At 42.6% G+C, this 20,140-nt stretch overlaps 1 protein-coding gene across 5 annotated transcripts in view; it reads left to right on the top strand.

Moving 5' to 3' along the window:
* PARG (poly(ADP-ribose) glycohydrolase) overlaps positions 1–15,592 on the top strand; it is a 175,052-nt gene extending 159,460 nt beyond the window's left edge. For all 5 annotated transcript variants that reach the window (XM_077454874.1, XM_077454878.1, XM_077454875.1 and 2 more), the window contains 2 exons: positions 14,275–14,403; positions 14,769–15,592. In XM_077454874.1, the coding sequence (XP_077311000.1) occupies positions 14,275–14,403; positions 14,769–14,875 (236 nt within the window). In that variant the 3' untranslated portion in view covers positions 14,876–15,592. The remainder of the gene's footprint in view (positions 1–14,274; positions 14,404–14,768) is intronic.
* The last annotated feature ends 4,548 nt before the right edge of the window (positions 15,593–20,140 follow it).

Below are 20,140 nucleotides of genomic sequence, written 5' to 3' on the forward strand. Positions count from 1 at the left end.
TTTTCTCGTATATGTAAAAATCTGTGTTTTTTTTGCTGAAAAATTACTTGGAGCCCCAAACATTATATATTATTGGAGGAGAGCGGGACTGTTTCCATGGCAGCTCCCCCGCTGATCAAGCGGATTCCATATAGCGGAAGCGCCCATGTAAAAGGGTAAAGCTTGATAACTCAGTGAATCTTGATATTTATTACAGCTTCCAACAGAACCTTGAAGCCTAGATTAGGGACCAGTAACTGATCTTTTTACTCAATCTCTTCTAACCACTTAATAACCAGGCTTATTTCTGAGGTTTTGTTGCTTACAAGTAAAAATCAGTATTTCTCTTTCGTTCATTGATGGAGACAGCTCCTTTAATTCTCGACCTTAGGGTTATCACGCCACCTTAAGGAGAGGATCAGGCAGAACATGTAAAAAAAAGCAAGACTGCACAGCACCGCCCAGGGGGCGATCCTTCTGGTTATAACACCTTACCCTGCTTCCTGCAGCTCAGTTTTTTCCTTCCTAGTGTAGAAGGACCTGGTTCCCTGAGGGGACCATTGGTCCTGGGATTTTTTTTTTTCTACAATTTTTTTGATCCTGTGATCTACTCTCAACAGCCGGCTGGGTGACAGGCTGGATAATATAGATCCTTGTAGTCTCCCCAGTCTGGCCATCGAGCATGAGCAGACCCTAGCTACGCGCTGGGTCGGCCACGACATGCCCCTTCTGCTCCAGGGGTGGCTGGGGAGCTATATGCCCCGGGCAACATATGACTGGGCTACTGCTGTCAGTGTCACAGTGTGCCCTGGCCAACTGCCCCCCGGTACTGCTGGGTCTGTGGTGGAATGCGTACATCAATCTCGACAGGGAGGGCAAGTACGGCTCTCCCTGCCTCGGCAGGATTTAGCAGCTGGTCATTCCCTGGGAGGTCAACTAGGGGTCTCTCACTCTCCCTTTCCTTTCTCCCTATCCCTCTTTCCCTCCTTCCCCTGCTGGGGCCGCTGTGTGACTGGGCATGAGGAGCAGTGTATGTGCCTAGGACAGGGGGGCTCCAAGCTTTGGCAGGGCTGCACTGGCTTTTGGGGTCCGTTTTTTGCTTTTCTGCCCCTTTTTTTCTGCGCTGTGAGGAGTAAATTTACCTCAGGAGAGGCTGCCGCACGCGCCGCGGCCATTTTCCTGTAGTCTATGCAGTGTATGGGCTGCCATTTTCTAGAAGTTTTGGCGGCCATTTTCTTGGTGATTTTTGTACAAGAACGGCCGGCGGCCATTTTTTTGTAGCCTTATTGTGTTTTTACCCCTAGTGTTGGGTCTCTGTACCTCAGAACAGCCCGGTTTTCACTCTGAGCACTTTGTGACTGAAACAGGGCAGATCGGTCAGCAGCAGCACAGCGCAGCACTTGGTCAGGGTGGTGAGTCCTGCGGAGGGGCCCCTCAGTCTGTGAGCAGCTAGAAGGGTGGGATTTGTGTACCTTTCCTTAAGTCCCTAAGTTGTGACAGGCGAGTGAGGGTCAGCATGGCGTCCAAAGCTGGCGCTTCTTCCCCAGACATCCCTGCACCCGGCTCACCGCCAAAAAATGTGGTGCCTATGGACGCTTTGTCGGCGGTTCTGGAGACCTTTGTTGCCAGGGTGGAGGTGTGACGTGCGGGCGCAGGGGGGCTAAAAAACGCCCCCTGCCCACCCCGTCTTCTAGGGAGAGCTCTGATTCAGACTCTGGTCCCACAGTGACTGGCGGCCCCTGTTCTGACGTGTCAGAGGATGCAGACTAGGACAGTTCGGACAGTGAGAATAACTGTGTCCGGGTTAACGCAGGAAAAAGCGCTAGTAGGAGCACTTATCACTGCGAGGCGGGATACCCTAAAAATACAGGATACAGCAGGAACCTCTACTGAGGTGGCAGTCCCTTTTGGGTCCCGCAAACTGGTCCACACGCCTAAGGTGTTTCCGTATTTGACTTATTTTGATAAGTTCATCTATAAGGAATGGGGCGGTCCGCAGCAGGCCTTTTCAGTCCCAAGAAGAATGGCGGCGCGTTACCCCTTTGAGGAGAGCCTCCTGGAAAAAATAGAAATCTCGGGTCATTGACCCCCTGGTATCCAGGTTAAATAAAGTAACCACGATTCTGGTAGAAGAATAGACTCCTGCCTTCAAGTACCATGTTTACGGTAGTGGGGTCAGCCTGTGCTGGCCACAGCCTTGGTGTCGCAGCCGCTTACTGAATGGGCAAAGCTGTTGCACCGTGAATTGAAAAAGCAACAGTTTCCCTGGTCCGCGTAGAGCTGGCAGACCAGTTGGTGCATGTCCTTAAGTATGTCTGTGATGCGGCCCTGGATACTGTCCTCCTGCTCTCTAAAGCATCAGTATCAGCAGTGGTGCTATGGCGCCTGATTTGGCTGAAATGCTGGTCTGCGGACCAGGCATCTAAAAAAGCAGTGGCGGATTTGCCTTTCCAAGGTGAGAGGCTTTTTGGAGCTTTGCTGGATGATATTATTAAAAATGTTACCGGTGGGAAGAGCACGTTGTTCTCACAGTCCAGGAAGGGTAAGGAGCCACACCGTAGGCTCCTTACCCGCATCACAGAAATACTTAAGGACATGCACCAAGGGCTCTCCTTTTTTCTTTTTTCCCCACTCAAACTGCTTTTTTCGCCCGCCTATGTCGGCAGGTAAGCGTTCCCAGTCTGACAAGGCGCCTGCTGAAGGAGAAAGGCACCCCTGGTTTCGCAAGCCAAACAAGTCTGCAAACAAAAATGTTACCGCATGAAGGTTTCCCCGCCCAACTGTCGGGTGGGGGGTCGCCTTCTGGAGTTTGCAGCTTGGTGGACCTCTCTACTGTTCGACCAGTGGGTCTGCAAACTGGTTTCATCGAGATACAAGATAGTTTCTTTCTTGTCTACCAAACTGATTTTTTTTTCCCTCCAACCTACCTCTACTTTCAGCTCGTCGGGAAGCCCTGTTTGGGGCAGTACAGGACCTGCTACTGCATGGGGTGATGGTACCTGTACCAACGCTGGAAAGGTTTCGGGGATTCTACTACAATCTCTTTGTAGTACCCAAAAAGGAAGGGGTACGTTCAATCCTGGACTTGAAGGCCCTCAACAACTTTGTGAAAGGTTCAGGATGGAATCAGTTCACTCCGTGGTTGCTGCACTCCGTCAGGGGGATTTCTTGGCGTCCCTGGATATCCAGGATGCGTACTTGCATGTACCCATATGCCTCAGGCATCAGAGGTTTCTGCGATTTGCAGTCGGGAAGAGCACTGCCAGTTTGTGGCCATTTTTTGTGATACGGCACTGAGTCTCTTTAACTGAAAATTACTTGGTCGTGCAACGCTTTACCTAAACAAAATCAACGTCCTTTTTTTTCCCCACAAATAGAGCTTTCTTTTGGTGGTATTTGATCACCTCTGCGGTTTTTATTTTTTGCGCTACGAAAAAAAGAACGACAATTAAAAAAAAAAAAAAAAAACACACACACAATCTCTCTAACTTTTTTTGCTATAATAAATATCCAATGTTTTTGTATCAAAACTATTTTTTTCCTCAGCTTAGGCCAATTTGTATTCTTCTACATATTTTTGGTAAAAAATATTCGCAATAAGCACATATTGATTGGTTTGTGCAAAAGATATAGTGTCTACAAAACAGGGGATAGATTTATGGCATTTTTAGTTTATTTTATTTTTTTAATGGCGGGCTTTACGATTTTCATCGGGACTACAATATTGCAGCAGACAAATTGGAGCACTCCCCTAGTGGCCAAAAGGTGAAGCGGCATAAGGTAATGTCGTTTTGCCTAGCTGTGCCATTCTGCGGCTGGTCGGCAAACAGTTTACATTTTTTTACCAGTTTAGAGTTAGAGGAGATCTACAGCTAGAATGTTTGCTCTCGCTCTAATGTTCCTGGCAATACCTCACATGTGTGGTTTGAACATAGTTTCCATAAGTGGTCATGACCTACGCATGTGTGTTCACCACTGCACAGGAGTGCTTTAAAGAGGTTAGAAAAGCCTCTTAAAAAAAAAAAAATACACCTTGCAAGGCAAAGGCATAATGAGCTAGTATATAGCATACTAGCTCATTATGAATTACCTGAGATCGAAGCCCCGGCATCGGCCCTCGGTCGAGGTTGATGATGGGAGATTTCCAATACACAAATGTGTGGATGTGTTTAATGGCTTAATTCTGTTATTTAGTATCTTGTGTTGGTGTGTTGCACCCTCTGCAGGGTACAATACCAAAAAATGTGGATGCTTTCGAAATTAGTGCTAACTTATGCCAAGGAAATATCCAGTAAACCAAGGTGTTAATAAATGTGACAGCTGTGATGAAATATGTGCTGCTGTGTTATGTCCTCTGTAAAGTGCCACTCTAAAAGGGTGTCAGTGCCTTTGATGTTCAAAAATGCCCATTCAAGCAAATTGGTTAGATTATATTAAAAAATATGGTGACTAGACCTCGTTATTACTCGAAGGTGCCTGGTGCTAGTGTTACACCCTCAGCGGGTGTACATTATGAGGTGCACTCTATAATGTGTGACTACTTGAATGATGGTATATATTAATGAAGTATGTATAATACTAATAATGATCTCCAAACAATATCCTGCAAACCATAAACATTCAATAAATCAAAAAAAGGAAATAATAAACAATAGTTTTCACATAGAGTGCATTGAAAAGCAAACAAAGTGACTTGCACTCATTAAAAATTATTTTCAGCATGCCAAGGTTGAGCTGTGCTGTACATTATCAGAAAAATAACGTTCCATTTTAAATACTAGCTTACTACTTGCACAGAAAAGGCACTCCTGCAATATCACTGTACTAATGGCAGACTGCTGTAGAAATAGTGAAATATCAGACAGACACCATTTTCCTGAGAACATGTACAAAACAAGGCTGTAAATCACAGTTAAGAGAAGAGAGACTGATGATTGATTTGCCCTTCAGGTAAATTCTGTTCAACAAGCCATCTGGTAGAAGTTGTATAGAGATTATTATAAAATGCAATGACATCTCTTTGAATGCGGCTCAGAGTAATGAAGTGTAGACAGAACAAACCAAGTTTTGGCTAGTGATCCCATTTAGGCCTTGAGATTCATTGTTTTATCCTCAGGAAAGGTTTTAAGAAAGCTAGAAATTTGATTGTGATATATTATAGCATATAGCACAGGCTGTTCTCAGTTTTCCATTTAGGTGTTTTGTGTAATTTCTTTTTTCTTGAATTGGTATAGTGGCAGTAAGAAAATGACAAGGTTATGTAAATATATTAAGGCCTTTAAAAGAAGGTACTGCTAAGACCCCATACACACTATACAACTTTTGTTGTATGGTTCCTTTAGATTTGCCAAAACCATGTAGTGAAAAGGCCTGCCTGATTTGCCTCTTAAGGTTTGACCTCATATTATATGGTTTTAGTAAATCTACAGGAAAAAAATCTACAGCAAACTATATAGCGTGTATTTAGCTTCAGTTGTGTTTTTTTTGTTTTTTGTTTTTTTGAGGAATTTGTAAATCCATAGTAGGTTTTAAAAATGCTGGGATATAGCAAAGGTGACCGCATAGCAGACACTTTCTGCTTTGAGGTACTGTTTGTCTACAGCAGGCATGTCCAAAGTCCGGCCCGTGGGCCATTTGCGGGCTGCGGTCCGGTTTTGAACGGCCCGCCTTGTCTTTCTCAATTTAGTGTGCCGCGGGATCAGGGCTGTCAGATGAGCCCGATCCCCGACACTGTGAGAAGCTCCGTGAGCTTCAAAAGTGAAAGTAAAGTGCAGAGGAGTGTGCTGTGCTCTCTGCTTCCCCCTACAGTGCAGTACCCGGCTGAATGAGGAAGCTGCAAAGGTACTGTACTGTGCTACAAGCTAAATTAGTGTTAAAAAGGGCTTTATTCGTGTATGTGTGTGTATGTGTGTATGTGTGTGCGTGTATGTCTGTGTATGTGTGTGCATGTATGTCTGTATGTGTGTGTGTGTGTGTGTGTATGTATGTCTGTGTGTGTGTGTGTGTGTGTGTGTATGTCTGTGTGTGTGTGTGTGTGTGTGTGTGCATGTATGTCTGTGTGTGTGTGTGTGTGTGCATGTATGTCTGTGTGTGTGTGTGTGCATGTATGTCTGTATGTGTGTGTGTGTGTGCATGTATGTCTGTGTGTGTGTGTGTGTGTGTGTGTGTGTGTGTATGTATGTCTGTATGTGTGTGTGTGTGCATGTATGTGTGTGTGTGTGTGTATGTATGTGTGTGTGTGTGTGTGCATGTATGTCTGTATGTGTGTGTGTATGTGTGTGTGTGTGTGTGCATGTATGTCTGTATGTGTGTGTGTGTGTGCATGTATGTCTGTATGTGTGTGTGTGTGTGTGCATGTATGTCTGTATGTGTGTGTGTGTGCATGTATGTCTGTATGTGTGTGTGTGTGCATGTATGTCTGTATGTGTGTGTGTGTGTGCATGTATGTCTGTATGTGTGTGTGTGTGTGTGTGCATGTATGTCTGTATGTGTGTGTGTGTGTGTGTGCATGTATGTCTGTATGTGTGTGTGTGTGTGTGTGTGCATGTATGTCTGTATGTGTGTGTGTGCGTATGTCTGTATGTGTGTGTGTGCATGTATGTCTGTATGTGTGTGTGTGTGTGCATGTATGTCTGTATGTGTGTGTGTGTGCATGTATGTCTGTATGTGTGTGTGTGTGCATGTATGTCTGTATGTGTGTGTGTGTGTGTGCGTATGTCTGTATGTCTGTATGTGTGTGTGTGTGTGTATGTCTGTATGTGTGTGTGTGTGTGCATGTATGTCTGTATGTGTGTGTGTGTGTGCATGTATGTCTGTATGTGTGTGTGTGTGCATGTATGTCTGTATGTGTGTGTGTGTGCATGTATGTCTGTATGTGTGTGTGTGTGTGCATGTATGTCTGTATGTGTGTGTGTGTGTGTGCATGTATGTCTGTATGTGTGTGTGTGTGTGTGCATGTATGTCTGTATGTGTGTGTGTGTGCATGTATGTCTGTGTGTGTGTGTGTGTGTGTATGTCTGTATGTGTGTGTGTGTGCGTGTATGTCTGTATGTGTGTGTGTGTGCATGTATGTCTGTATGTGTGTGTGTGTGCATGTATGTCTGTATGTGTGTGTGTGCATGTATGTGTGCATGTATGTCTGTATGTGTGTGTGTGCATGTATGTCTGTATGTATGTATGTATGTGTGTGTGTGCACGTATGTCTGTATGTATGTATGTATGTGTGTGTGTGCACGTATGTCTGTATGTATGTATGTGTGTGTGTGCACGTATGTCTGTATGTATGTATGTGTGTGTGTGCACGTATGTCTGTGTGTGTGCACGTATGTCTGTGTGTGTGCACGTATGTCTGTGTGTGTGCACGTATGTCTGTGTGTGTGCACGTATGTCTGTGTGTGTGCACATGTGTCTGTGTGTGTGTGTGCACATGTGTCTGTGTGTGTGTGTGCACATGTGTCTGTGTGTGTGTGTGTGTGCACATGTGTGTGTGTGTGTGTGTGTGTGTGTGTGCACATGTGTCTGTATGTGTGTGCTTGCGTCTGTGTGTATGTTACTTTTAATCCTGACCCCCCCCAACATTCTTATACCATCAAAACTGCTTTTGTAGGGCTTGGTGTGATATTAGCCAGGACTACTGCTCCTCTGAAAAGCAATCCATGCACAGATCTCTTTTCAGAGGCATTTGAATGGCGGTAAAGAGGCATTATGTTGCCTCCTCCACCACCTGTTTTAAGCCCGTAAATGCAACATCTGTGTGGCTGCGTACTGTGTGTAGGGCAGCCCATTCATTTCAATGGACTTCCCTACTCAAAAAAATGCAGGGAAAGAAGTTCCCGAGCTTTTTTTTTTTTTTTTTTAAATTGGACTGCACCAAAAGCACCCTACATTTTCCAATGTGTGGGGTACCATTAAGAATTAACGGTACCCCCTAAAGTGCAGACCATTCGTCTGTGTGTTGGGAACAAGCGCGACAAAGGCAAGAGAATTCTTGTTGGGCCGCGTATTAGTGCTCAGATGGACACACTTAGACCGAATTTTCAATGGTTCAAAGAATGTCAGGCAAAATGGTCGGCCCTCGAGCATGTTCACTTCATCAAATCTGGCCCTCTTTGAAAAAAGTTTGGACACCCCTGGTCTACAGTATGTTAAGCGTTGGTTTAATTCCTCTGAAAGGAGAATGCTCATTGCACTGAATTTTTTAGTTCCAGGAGTACATTTCGGCTAGCGTTGTAGAGTAATGTAAACAAGCCTTTATCACCAAAGAAGTCAATGGAGAGCCTGAAACCCAGTGCAGAAGATTACTCAAAGTGAAAAAAAGTGTACTTAACATTTGTCGTGTTAAAAAAAAACAATATTTTAATATTTTTGTCTTGATAATATACATACTACTATTGCTGCCTTTTAAAATTTGGGGGATTTGTGTGTATATAAATGGAGTATGTATGTGTGTGTGTGTATATGTATGTATGTATATATATATATATATATATATATATATATATATATATATATTATATTATAATTTTATTTTTATTTTTTTACGGCATTCAAATTTACAAAAAATAAAACAAACGCTGGTATTGTATTTTAAAATGTTGCTAATGGGCAATCCAAAATCATTTTTAGCCCACCCATTGATGTTTGGTCTGTTTATCAATTGCGCCATTTCTTGAGTGCTACCCTGGTCCAAGTCAAACACCCTAGACTTTCCATTCCATTCAAAAACCTGCGTAGGGGGGAGTTGTGTGTCCCTCACTTAAGCTGGCGATAGATGGGTAGAATTTCAAATGAAAATTCTTGGGAAAAGAATGTTCTAAGAGAGTTCCTTTTGTAATCATTAGTGGGTCAAGTCAGCGTTTTGGTTTTGAAAACAAGAAAATTGGAAAGAGCAGGACGGAAAATTTGTGTATGTGGTTTTCATTTTGGTAAAGTCCATTCATAACAAATTCAGATGTTAAAAGCAAACAGAATCCTACAAACAACATTAACATGTTCTGAGACTTTTCCTAAAACTTTTTGTTTGAAATTCTATCCAGCTATGGCCAGCTTTACGGTCTCAGATGTGTAAGCTCCTTGTATCTCCTAGTGCAGGATATCCCCTGCCCTATATTCATAAGTTGGAAATGGATGCAAATCATGTTCACCTCAGTACAAATAGATGAGGGCATCTTGTTTACAAGAACAGAGATTTAGAATTTTTTACAGTGATATAGGGTACCAGCGCTTCTTTATAAGAAATACCCTAATGTCTTTTGGAGTTACCTGAAAACGTGTACTTTCTAGGTGAAAGTACAGCGTGTGCTTTAAATTACCTCAATGAACTGTGGTCACCACCCTTTGAATTATCTACTGCACATTAACTGAGTTCCATAAACGCACTACAAACCGTCCTTGAATGTTCATCTCTGGAGGCGCATGCATGAATGCATTGTGCAAGCAGACATTTACTCTCTTCCCCCCACTCCAGTCCTCCACTATATCGTCCCAATTAGCCTTCCCAATAGAGATGCCATTCCCTATGACTGTAGGCTTTTTCTTTTAGGCCTCACGTCTCCAACCCTTTATAATTTTCTGTAAAACTGGATGGTACTGGTGCAAGATGCGTGCTGTCTAATTTGCTTAGAAGTTTCCTTAGGCACACTTAAAGAGGAAGTAAACTCTCCCACTCTGATGCTCCTTTTCATTTAGTCCATTATAATAAGTAATTATCAAACTATAGCCACTGTAATCCAGCCCAAATCCCATATTAATTACTGTTTAAAGAAACTTTAAAGAACTTGTTTCCAGGGGTTAGGCAGTGCCATCCTCAGTATTTCAGAAAGTTGATAGTTGTGTAGGGGTTTATTGGGTGATGAGGAAGCACTAGAAAAGTGAGAGCAGGGACTTTATGGTTCTTCCTAATACACTGGCCTTGTAATTTGCCTATACACAACTCGATACAGACTTAGTACACAGATACTTAGCCCTTTTGATGCTGCTGCCACTAAGTCCGTTTTTCTCAGGTTCTCTAGATTTCAGAAAAAAAATATGAAAACACTGGTCTGACAATGAAAGGGGTTCAAATAATGAATGGATACTTCATACGTGATCAAGTCTTGAGTGTGTTTTTAAATGTAAGTGTCAAAAAATATTATTTATACAAAGCTAAATAAAGCTTCCTGATTATCAGAATCATAAACCTTTATTTTACAATTAAAATCCTAAAATGAAATAAAATGCAGATGCAGCCCTCTCACAAGACATCACATTTCTTACATGGACACTATGCATTGCAAAATACATACTGCACATTTAATTTAACCCAAAATCATAGGGATGGCAGTAAAACACTTTCTTCCTTCAGAGTTGTACGCTATATCAGAGAAAGTTGTACGCTGTAGCAGAGCTGTATGCTATGGCAGAGAAAGAGCCTTCCCAAAAAAGGACTTTTTTTTGATGGCAGCATATAACCTCCCAGTTATATGGGGAGGATAGTGTTGGCTTGTCATTCTCTACATTTAAGGCCCATTCTCATGGGCTTTTGTTTGCGTCAAATGGCTTTTGCCTTCCTGTACAAGTCTGCAGTCGAGCATCTGATGACTATGTGCTCCCTGGTATTCATTCAGCAGCCATGTGACCACAGCATCCCATTTAAATTCTGTCAAGCAATATGTGATTTATTTTAATTTTTTTTCCATTGCCTTGTGCTAAATTGTGTGCTTATGCAGACAGCTGCCATCTTTGCGAGTAGATTTTTTTTTCCCTTAGAAAAGGTATGACGCTTGCAAATAAGTAAGTCCCATATGCAGTTACAGTGCCTTGAAAAAATATTCATACACCTTGAAATGTTGCACGTTTTGTCGCGTTACAACCAAAAAAGTAAATGCATTTTATTGGGATTTGATGTGATAGACCAACAAGAAGTGGCACATAATTGTGAAGTGGAAGGAAAATTATAAATGGGTTTTCAAATTTTTTTTTTACAGATAAAAATCTGAAAAGTGTGGCATGCATTTGTATTCAGCCCGCTTTACTCTTATAGCCCTAACTAAAATCTAGTGGAACAAATTGCCTACAGACTTCACTACAGAAGTCGCCTAATGAGTGAATAGAGACCACCCATGTGTAATTTAACCTCAGTATAAATACAGCTGTTCTGTGAAGCCCTCCGAGGTTTTTTAGAGAACCTTAGTGAGCAAACTGCATCGTGAAGGCCAAGCAACACACCAGACAGGTCAGGGATAAAGTTGTGGAGAACTTTGAAGCAGGGTTAAGTTAGAAATAAAATATCCCAATAGCCATGGAGCACTGTTCAGTCCATAATCTGAAAATGGAAAGAGTATGGCACAACCGCAAACCTACCAAGACATGGCCATCCACCGGGTAAGGAGAGCATTGGTCAGAGAAGCAGCCAAGAGGCCTGTGGTTACTCTAGATGAGCTACAGAGATCCACAGCTCAGGTGAGAGAATCTGTCCACAGGACAACTAATAGTCGTGGACTCCACAAATCTGGCCTTTATGGAAGAGTGGCAAGAAGAGAGCCATAAGAAGTCCCATTTGCAGTTTGCGAGAAGCCATGTGGGGGACACAGCAAACATGTGGAAGTAGGTGCTCTGGTCACATTAGACCAAAATTGAACTTTTTGGCCTAAAAGCAAAACGCTATGCGTGGTGGAAAACTTACACTGCACATCACCCTGAACACACCATCCCCACCTACAAACATGTTGATGGCAGCATCATCTTAGAAGAAAACCTGTTGAAGTCTGCAACAGACATGAGACTGGGTTCACCTTAACATACAGCCAGGGGAATGGTTTAGATCAAAGCATACTCGTGTTAGAATGGCCCAGTCAAAGTCCAGGCCTAAATCCAATTGAGAATCTGTGGCAAGACTTTAAAATTCTTGTTCTTGTTCGCAGACGCTCTTCATCCAATCTGACCGAGCTTGAGCTATTTTGCGAAGAATGGACAAAAATGTCACTCTAGATTTGCAAAGCTGGTAGAGACATAAAAAGACTTGCAGCTGTAATTGCAGCCAAAGGTAGTTCTACAAAGTATTGACTCAGGAGGGCTGAATACAAATGCACGCCACACTTTTCACATCATATTTGTAAAACGTTTTTAAAACCATTTATCATTTTCCTTCTACTTCTCAATAATGTGCCACTTTGTGTTGGTCTATCACATCAAATCCCAATAAAATTCATTTGTTTTTGGTGGTAGAATGACAAAATTTGGAAAATTTCAAAGGGTATGAATACTTTTTCAAGGCAATTTATATAGTAAGTGGTGCCAAATTGTGCCAAACCAAAGAAGCACAAAAAGTGAATAATGAAAGCAAAGTCTTTTAGGGTGTGCAGACCCCCCCAGCAACACTAGATATTGTAAGGAATAAAGTTTCCTTTGTGTTTATATCTGCATATCTTCACCACTTGTGCTTAATAAGGCTAGAATGCACACTCGCCAGACTCAAATGACTCAACAACCCACACCCCCCACCCCTCCCCCCTCCTTACAGAGGGTCAATCTGTATTTTTGATTTTCGATGTTATCCAGGACAGGTTCTCTTTAAGGCTTCCCCTCTGATCATAGAGGTCCTTTAAGGTATCCTTAAGGTCATAGGGTGGTAAAAAAAATGCCAGAAAAGTTTTTCATAGTGTATTATTTAATATAATCCATAATGAAATAACCGCTTAAAAGTTCAACTCACATTTTACAGTGCCTCATAACCGGCACTGGTGTATACAGCTTAGGAGGCTTTATCCTATTCCTGCATGCCTAGCTCATTTCGGCGTGACTTCCAAGCCTCCACTGCAACAAAGATGTGAAGTCATGAAAACCTGGAAGTGACTGCTCAAGCGATTTGACGTGTACTTCACCATTCACAGCGTCTTCAGGAAGTGCCTGACTGTCATTTTGTTTTTGTTTTTTTATTAATCTGAGCAAAGACTGACCATTCTTACTATACATAAACACCTTTCTTGGATAAATAACTTCCCAATGAGGGTTTAAGGGTCCTTTCACACGGGGCGGATCAGTTCTGATCCGCCCCGTGGATGTCCGTTTGCTCAGCGGTGATCACTCCGCCGATCCCCGCTGAGCAGGGAGATGACAGGTCTGTCTCCGCACACTGTGCAGGGACGGACCTGTCACAGCGCCGCTCTCCCCTATGGGAGATCGGATGACGACGGACCGCAGTGCCCGTCGTCACCCGATCCGATCCGCAGACGGATGGAAAAATAGCTTTTTCCTCCGTCACACTTTTTCGGATCGGAGCGGGTCGGATGTCAGCGGACATGTCACCGCTGACATCCGACGCTCCATAGAGCTCTATGGAGCACCCGTTCAGGTCCGCCTGAAAAACTGACAGGCGGGCCTGAACGGGACGTTAGTGTGAAAGGGGCCTAAGTCTGTACATCCAGCTTATTACATATTATTATTATTATTATTATTATTATTATTATTATTTATTATTTATTATTATTATTATTATTGTTACATAGTAGGTGAGGTTGAAAAAAGGCGCAAGTCCAACCTATTCAAGTACCTGGCTGCATCTTATGACATCTCTGTTAGTAGCTTTCAGAAATACCCTGAAGTTGCATAGTTAGGTTGAAAAAAGACACAAGTCCATCCAGTTCAACCTTAAAAATAAATAATATCATACAATCCCATATACACAATCCTATACCCACAGTTGATCCAGAGGAAGGCAAAAAACCCCAGCAAAGCATGATCCAATTTGCTACAGCAGGAGGAAAAATTCCTTCCTGATCCCCCGAGAGGCAATCAGATTTTTCCCTGGATCAGCTTTACCTATAAATGCCAGTACCCAATTATATTGTGTACTTTTAGGAAAGAATCCAGGCCTTTATTAAAGCAATCTACTGAGCTGGCCAGAACCACCTCTGGAGTGAGTCTATTCCACATATTCACAGCTCTTATTGTAAAGAAACCTCTCTGTATTTGGAAATTAAATCTCTTTTCTTCTAAGCGTAAAGAGTGCCCCCTTGTTCTCTGTGATGACCGTAATGTGAATAACTCAACACCAAGTTCATTATATGGACCACTTGTATATTTGTGCATGTTGATCATATCCCCCCTTAAGAGTGATTTTAAATTCAGTTCCTGTAATGTTTCCTCATAGCTGAGCTCCTCCATGAATCTTGTCAGTTTGCCCTTCTCTGTATTTTCTCCAGTTCCCCAATATCCTTTTGGTGAACTGGTGCCCAAAACTGAACTGCATATTCCAGAAGTATTTTGTGCAAGAAATTAAGATTGCTGCCTTGTTCATGTTTCATATTTCCTTTGCAGCTTTAATACAGCTTCTGGCCGCTTCAGAGACTGGGCGAGATGTTGTATATTTCACCTTTGGAGACAAGGAGTTAATGCATGATGTTTACAGAATGTATTCCTTCCTTTATAAGCAGAACAAAACAGTTGGTGAGTAAACTTCATTTCCTTCTTGTTTACTTTGTTGGGGGTCTACAAAATGTACTGATATTTTTTTCCTTTGTGATTTAGCCCTGGTTCACACCGGGGTGGCTTTGAAATCATGCTACTTCAGTGCAATTTTAAATCTACACATGAGTGCAATTTGCACTGCCGATTTTATTGCAGCTTGCGACTTCATTTAACAGAAGTCGAATGGTTCCATTGCCAGGAATAGGGTGTGACTTGCCATATGATTTGGAATTGTCAAATTGCATGACAAGTTGCATTATTGTGCAGGGGCAGGGGCGGGGGGGGAGGGGACTGAAAGCACCATTATTTGAACATTTTAACTTTGTAACCTTTTCTGTTTGCAGGTGAAGTTTACAAATTACTGTTGAATTATTACTCTGATGTGTGCAGGAACACAACTGGAGCAAGACCAGAGACAAAACTGTATTCTTTTATATACAACTCTTTGTAGGGCTAAAGTATCAAAGTTCAAAGTTAAGAACAAAAAAGCAAATAATGCTTTGTACCTTTCCACAATAATCTGTTTTTCTGCTGGTTGTAACATATGGACTAGCATATACAGTGTATATAACCATACCTTTTATTCCTATGTGCTTTATATACAACAATCCTTTTAGGAGTTTTTTCTTTGATTTTGATTTTTATGATGTATTATGCTTGACTGGAATATATTTTCCATTGAGTTTTCTTATATTTCAGAGTTCATAATTATTTTATTAGACCTTAAACTACAAATGCATTGCTGTGCCATGCCAGCCTCTGAATGTTCATAATGTTCATAATGCTCATATGATTGTAGTTTTGTCACTGCTTCATCTGTTTTACAGCCCAAAAGGGGATCAACATCTTTTTCAGAGCCATATATGTTTGTGTCTCCCATCATGCATAGCCGGTGATCTACCGTAATCTAAGTGCTATGGGAAGTGAAGATACACAAAAGCAGTTGCTCCTGCCTTTTCCTTTTACCCCCAGTACCATCTATTTTTATAGTGGATATAGCAGTGCTCTTCTACAATATACTTGGCTTACATCTGTAATGCAAGCACAGCAAGGCAAACTTTTGTTGATTTTGCACGTTGCAGAGTTTTATAAAACAAAAATTGTGGCGCAGAATATGACTGTTCTGTTTAATCTGCCTTGGTGAAAATAAAATTTATTAAGTTGAAAAGATTTCCTGGTATTCTTCTTTAAACCATTTGTTTAATATATTTGATAGCATTTATCTTTCAACTATGGCCAGTTGCAAAATGCATTGATATCTGCAGGGTAAGTATAAACAGTGGAATGCTACTGGGGCTTTATGCAGTCCTTGTTGGAAACGCAGCTTGTAACTATGACTAAGTGTGGTCCGAAGTGGTAATAGAGGATTCTGTCGCTCTAACAGAGTATATTTACATATGTACTTGGTTGTAGCCAGCTGTAAGTTCTGCACAAGTATTTATACCCTTTGACTTTTCCACAATTTGTAGCATTATTTTAGAATTAAAATTAATTTAAGCCTACAATTTACAGAATATGGAAACACAATGTTTTAATTGTGTCTCAGTTGTTAATTTACTAAAACAGGGGACTTCAGACTTTCTAAACAAAGGGCCTGGTGTCAGTGGGAGGAGTAAACCATGCTCCATTATTGATATTAGGGGGAGTAATAGTGCTCCATTGTTCATATTAGTGGGAGGATTTGTGCTCCATTGTTCATATCAGTTGGAGGAATAGTGTGCCACTATTGGTATCAGTGGGAGAAACCGCACCCCATCATTGCTATAACTGGGAGAAATCAAGCCCGTCAGTGGCATCAGAAGGAGGAATAGTGCCCCACCATTGATATCAGTTGGAGCAATAGTGCCCCATCATTGGTATCAGTGTCAGGAACTATGCCCCACTGTTGACAGTTGGGGGGGGGGGGATATTGCCCCAAGGGCTGATAAAAGCAAGAAAGGGCCGCAGTTTGGAGACCACTGCACTAAAGGCTCAGAGTTTAATAGGTTAATCCAGGGAACTGAGCTAACTCCCCATGGTGGTGTAGGAAGCAATTTGGCTCCTCATGGTGGCAGTATTACACAGGGGGTTTGTTTTGCCCTCCTTTTGACCAAAGCTACATGAATTGTGAGGTGTTAAACCATCTCTAAACCCGAAAAACTAATTTAATAAATTTGCAGTTTGAGTCATTTGATGTGGTCGCTACATTAGTTTCCTTTTCTCATGTCAACACTCTTTTTAGAAAGTACAAAAATTACCGGTTGATCTTGCCAGGAATGCAGTGTCCTTGTCGCTTTCTGTGAGCTGAAAAGAAAGCACAAACATGGAGACATATTTATGTGTAGACATGAAGAGATAGAAAGTGTTACTTACAGCATTACCAGATGATTATAAAAGGTAAAAAGAGAACAAATGCAGTTTACCTCTTTTTTTCTTTTTTTTTTCTCATGTTGGCACATGGTGCATTACATTGAGTAAGCCATAGGGCTTACAAGACCATGGTTCAACAGCGGTTGAGACCTATCCCCTTCAAGGAGGGAAAACATCCTCCTTTGAATAATTAGGGCATTTGCCAAGGCAAGTTGATCTGTGTCTTTCCCTGGTCCTCAGAATGCTGGCATCTCGATTCCCTAGTGGCTTTTATGGGGGGCACAGGCTGCAACACTTAAATGATGTGTTAGTGTCGTGAAGTGGAAGTTCCATTGGGAGTTACCCTGTCTCTCCAACTCTATTGCATATGTACGCACCATTCTCTTCCTCTTGGCTTGCTCCCTGCAGTTGCTATTGTAGCTCCCGCAGACAGCACTGTGGTTCTTGGATGCTTCCTGCATTCCAAAAGTCTTCAGTGCCTGCCGGAGAAGGCTGCATCCTTCCCTCTTTGCAGCAGTGAATGTCATGAGTACTGCTTTGGGAACACCTAGCACCACACATGGCACATCATAAGCACAAGATCAAAGTGCCATGCCAGCCAAGACTCCACTATCACATTATGAGGGTAAGGTAATTATAGTCTTTCTGAAAAGTACTCGTCCACTCTGTTTTGACATTGCTTCAGTCTGCAACTCTGCTGCTCCCTTGGGTACATACCCTTTCTTGTACCTGTCCAGAGGAGTTTTTAGCCACCATGTCTAACTTCATGGCTAGAATAAAATTCATATTGGAGGCTGTAGATTGCAAGGATCAAAAGTATGTGCATCAAAAGTGGTGCATTACAGTTTTCCTAGTCTGCTCACCCCAAATTATTCAGCGAGTTACTGCAGTTGACTCCATTTTTAAAAGGGCCCGAGTCTTTGAACGTGTGTTAACACAGCCCGCCGTGATGGGGGAAGTTTGGATCTGCTGTTTCAGCAGTATCCTGCAGCGAGGATAAGGTAAGAAAAAAAAAAAAAAAGTTATGCATTTTTTTCTTAAAAGGGAAAAAAAAAGGAAAAAAGAGAAAACCTTTATATGCCTTAATGCCACAGAACAGCGCTGTCTCAATATATGTGTTGTCCAGCCGAGGGGGTTCTTACTTTCCTAAGGGAATTAGCAGGCTGAAAGGTTATCAGCTGCTTAGCAGCTAAGAGGAAAAGTTATCCCATATCATTAAAACTCTGCAGAGTTTAGCAGCATGCTGACAGAACCCCCCCTTCCTCCCCTCTCCTCCTTTAGGAGTTGTTTGGCGTCTTTTATTTTTTTTATTTTTATTCAGTTATGGTAGGTATCCTAGCCTGCTGTGGAGCGGCATGACCGGCAGTTATTTTAAAGCAGCGTGGGCTCCCTCTCCCTTCAGGTCTGCATAATGCAGACCCGTATGCTGCTCGCGTGTGCACGAGCTAAGCATATTCAGGCTGAATGGGGGGTTGCCGGAGGACGCAGAGGGGCGTGGCTATAGGTCACATGACGCTAGGTATGAGACACAGTATCCACACAGCGTTGATTACTGAGGGGGAAGTGCTGTGGACGCCAATCAGGTCCATCTGAGGCTCACACATTAAAGCACTCTCTGCTACAAGAAAACTTAGCCTGCAATCGCAGCCAGAGTTCACTGAGGAGAGGAGTCCGTTATACTAAGAGGGCACGTAAGGTTGTAAAACAGGCATTTCCAGTACAGGAAAAGAACTGTTAGCATGCATTGTTTGGCTAGAATTATTTGGCAGATAATATTGTGTGTATCTCTGCTTTTGTGCTTTTGTACTTAGCATTATGTCTTCCAGACCTACCGTAAAGGTACCTAAGGTGTCACCCTCAGGCGCTGGGAACCCCAGTCATGCTGCCATACTGTCTTCCTCTTCAGAGAGATCAGATATGGCAAGTCAGGGTGAGTCTTTGGAAGCTAGCGGTGGTGCAACTGCTTCACACACTTCAGCCCCTGTATATGTGACTGAAGAAGCATTTTCCTCTGCCCTGCAGGGCTTAGAAGGAAGATTAGTGACTTTAATCGCATCATCCATCCAGGTGGATAGGAAATGTCCTAGAGCCCCCCTCCCCCACCTTAGACTGTTTACTGCAGAGGAAACAGTACTTGGAAATTCACCTTAACAAACTGAAGTTCAGAGCCTTACAGAGATGGTTTACTCTACTTTCATGTTACCCCTAACAGAGTTAGCTGAAGGTCCAGTATCCTCTTTGGAATCCTTAAAACCTTTTCAGCCTTTACATGCGTTTCCAGTACACGCATTACTTGAAAAGCTTATTTATTCCGAATGGGATCATCCGGATAAGCATTTCTCCCCTCCTAAAAGATTCTCTAATCTCTATCCTATGGAGGAGAAATTCACTAAAAGGTGGAAGATTCCAGCAGTAAACTCTGCGATTTCCAATGTGAATAAAAGTTTAACTGTCCAGTGGACAATGCACATATGCTTAAGGATCTAACTGATAAAAAGTTTGAAGGTCTGTTAAAATCCTTTTTTTCCTTAGCAGGGACCGTAACTCAGCCTGCAATAGCAGCCATAGGCATCTTTCAGTCCTTAAAGGACCAGTTTACAGATGCCCTCAAAGAGGGCACAACAAGCTCAGGAGTTGGCCGAGCTACCTAAAGCATTATGCTTTGCCATACATGCTATAAAGGACTCTATTCACCAGGCATCACGTCTGGCGCTTGTACTCCTACACATGCGAAGGACCCTTTGGTTAAAGGGTTGGTCAGCTGAAACACCTTGTAAAAATCTTCTAACTGGGTTCCCCTTTAAGGGAGAACGCCTTTTTGGAGACAGTCTGAATGTATTTATCCAAGCTATTTCCAACGGAAAGAGTACTCTTTTACCAGTCAAAAGAAAATATAAACGTCCTTTTTCCCCAGCGCCAAGGGCATCCTCCTCTAGGCAGGGGCAACGGCCTTTGCCGTGGGACCCCATGGAGAGATCTCAGTCTCAGACCCAGGCACAGAGGAGGACCTGGGGCCGCAAGTCTGCAAAGCGGAATACCAAGGCCTCATCACGAAGAGGCATCCCCCCTCACCAAGGTGGGGGGAAGACTTCTGAGTTTCTCCGAAGTCTGGCAGAGGGAAATTCAGGACATATGGACTCTCTCCACTGTATCTCTAGGATACAAGCTAGAATTTTGAGAGTTTCCACCGGCCCGTATTCTCAGATCAAACGTTCCAAGGGATCCAGCCAAAAAGCAATCCCTGTTGCAAGCGTTGGACCGAGGGTTTGGGGTTTTACTCAAACCTATTTACAGTGCCAAAAGCCAAATGGAGATATCAGACCAATTCTAGATCTACGGAATCTAAATCGGTTCCTGAGGATCCGCT

Source organism: Lithobates pipiens, unplaced genomic scaffold, assembly GCF_037356315.1.
Source record: "Lithobates pipiens isolate NorthernLeopardFrog02 unplaced genomic scaffold, aLitPip1_a1.2 Scaffold_25, whole genome shotgun sequence".
Taxonomy (NCBI): domain Eukaryota; kingdom Metazoa; phylum Chordata; class Amphibia; order Anura; family Ranidae; genus Lithobates; species Lithobates pipiens.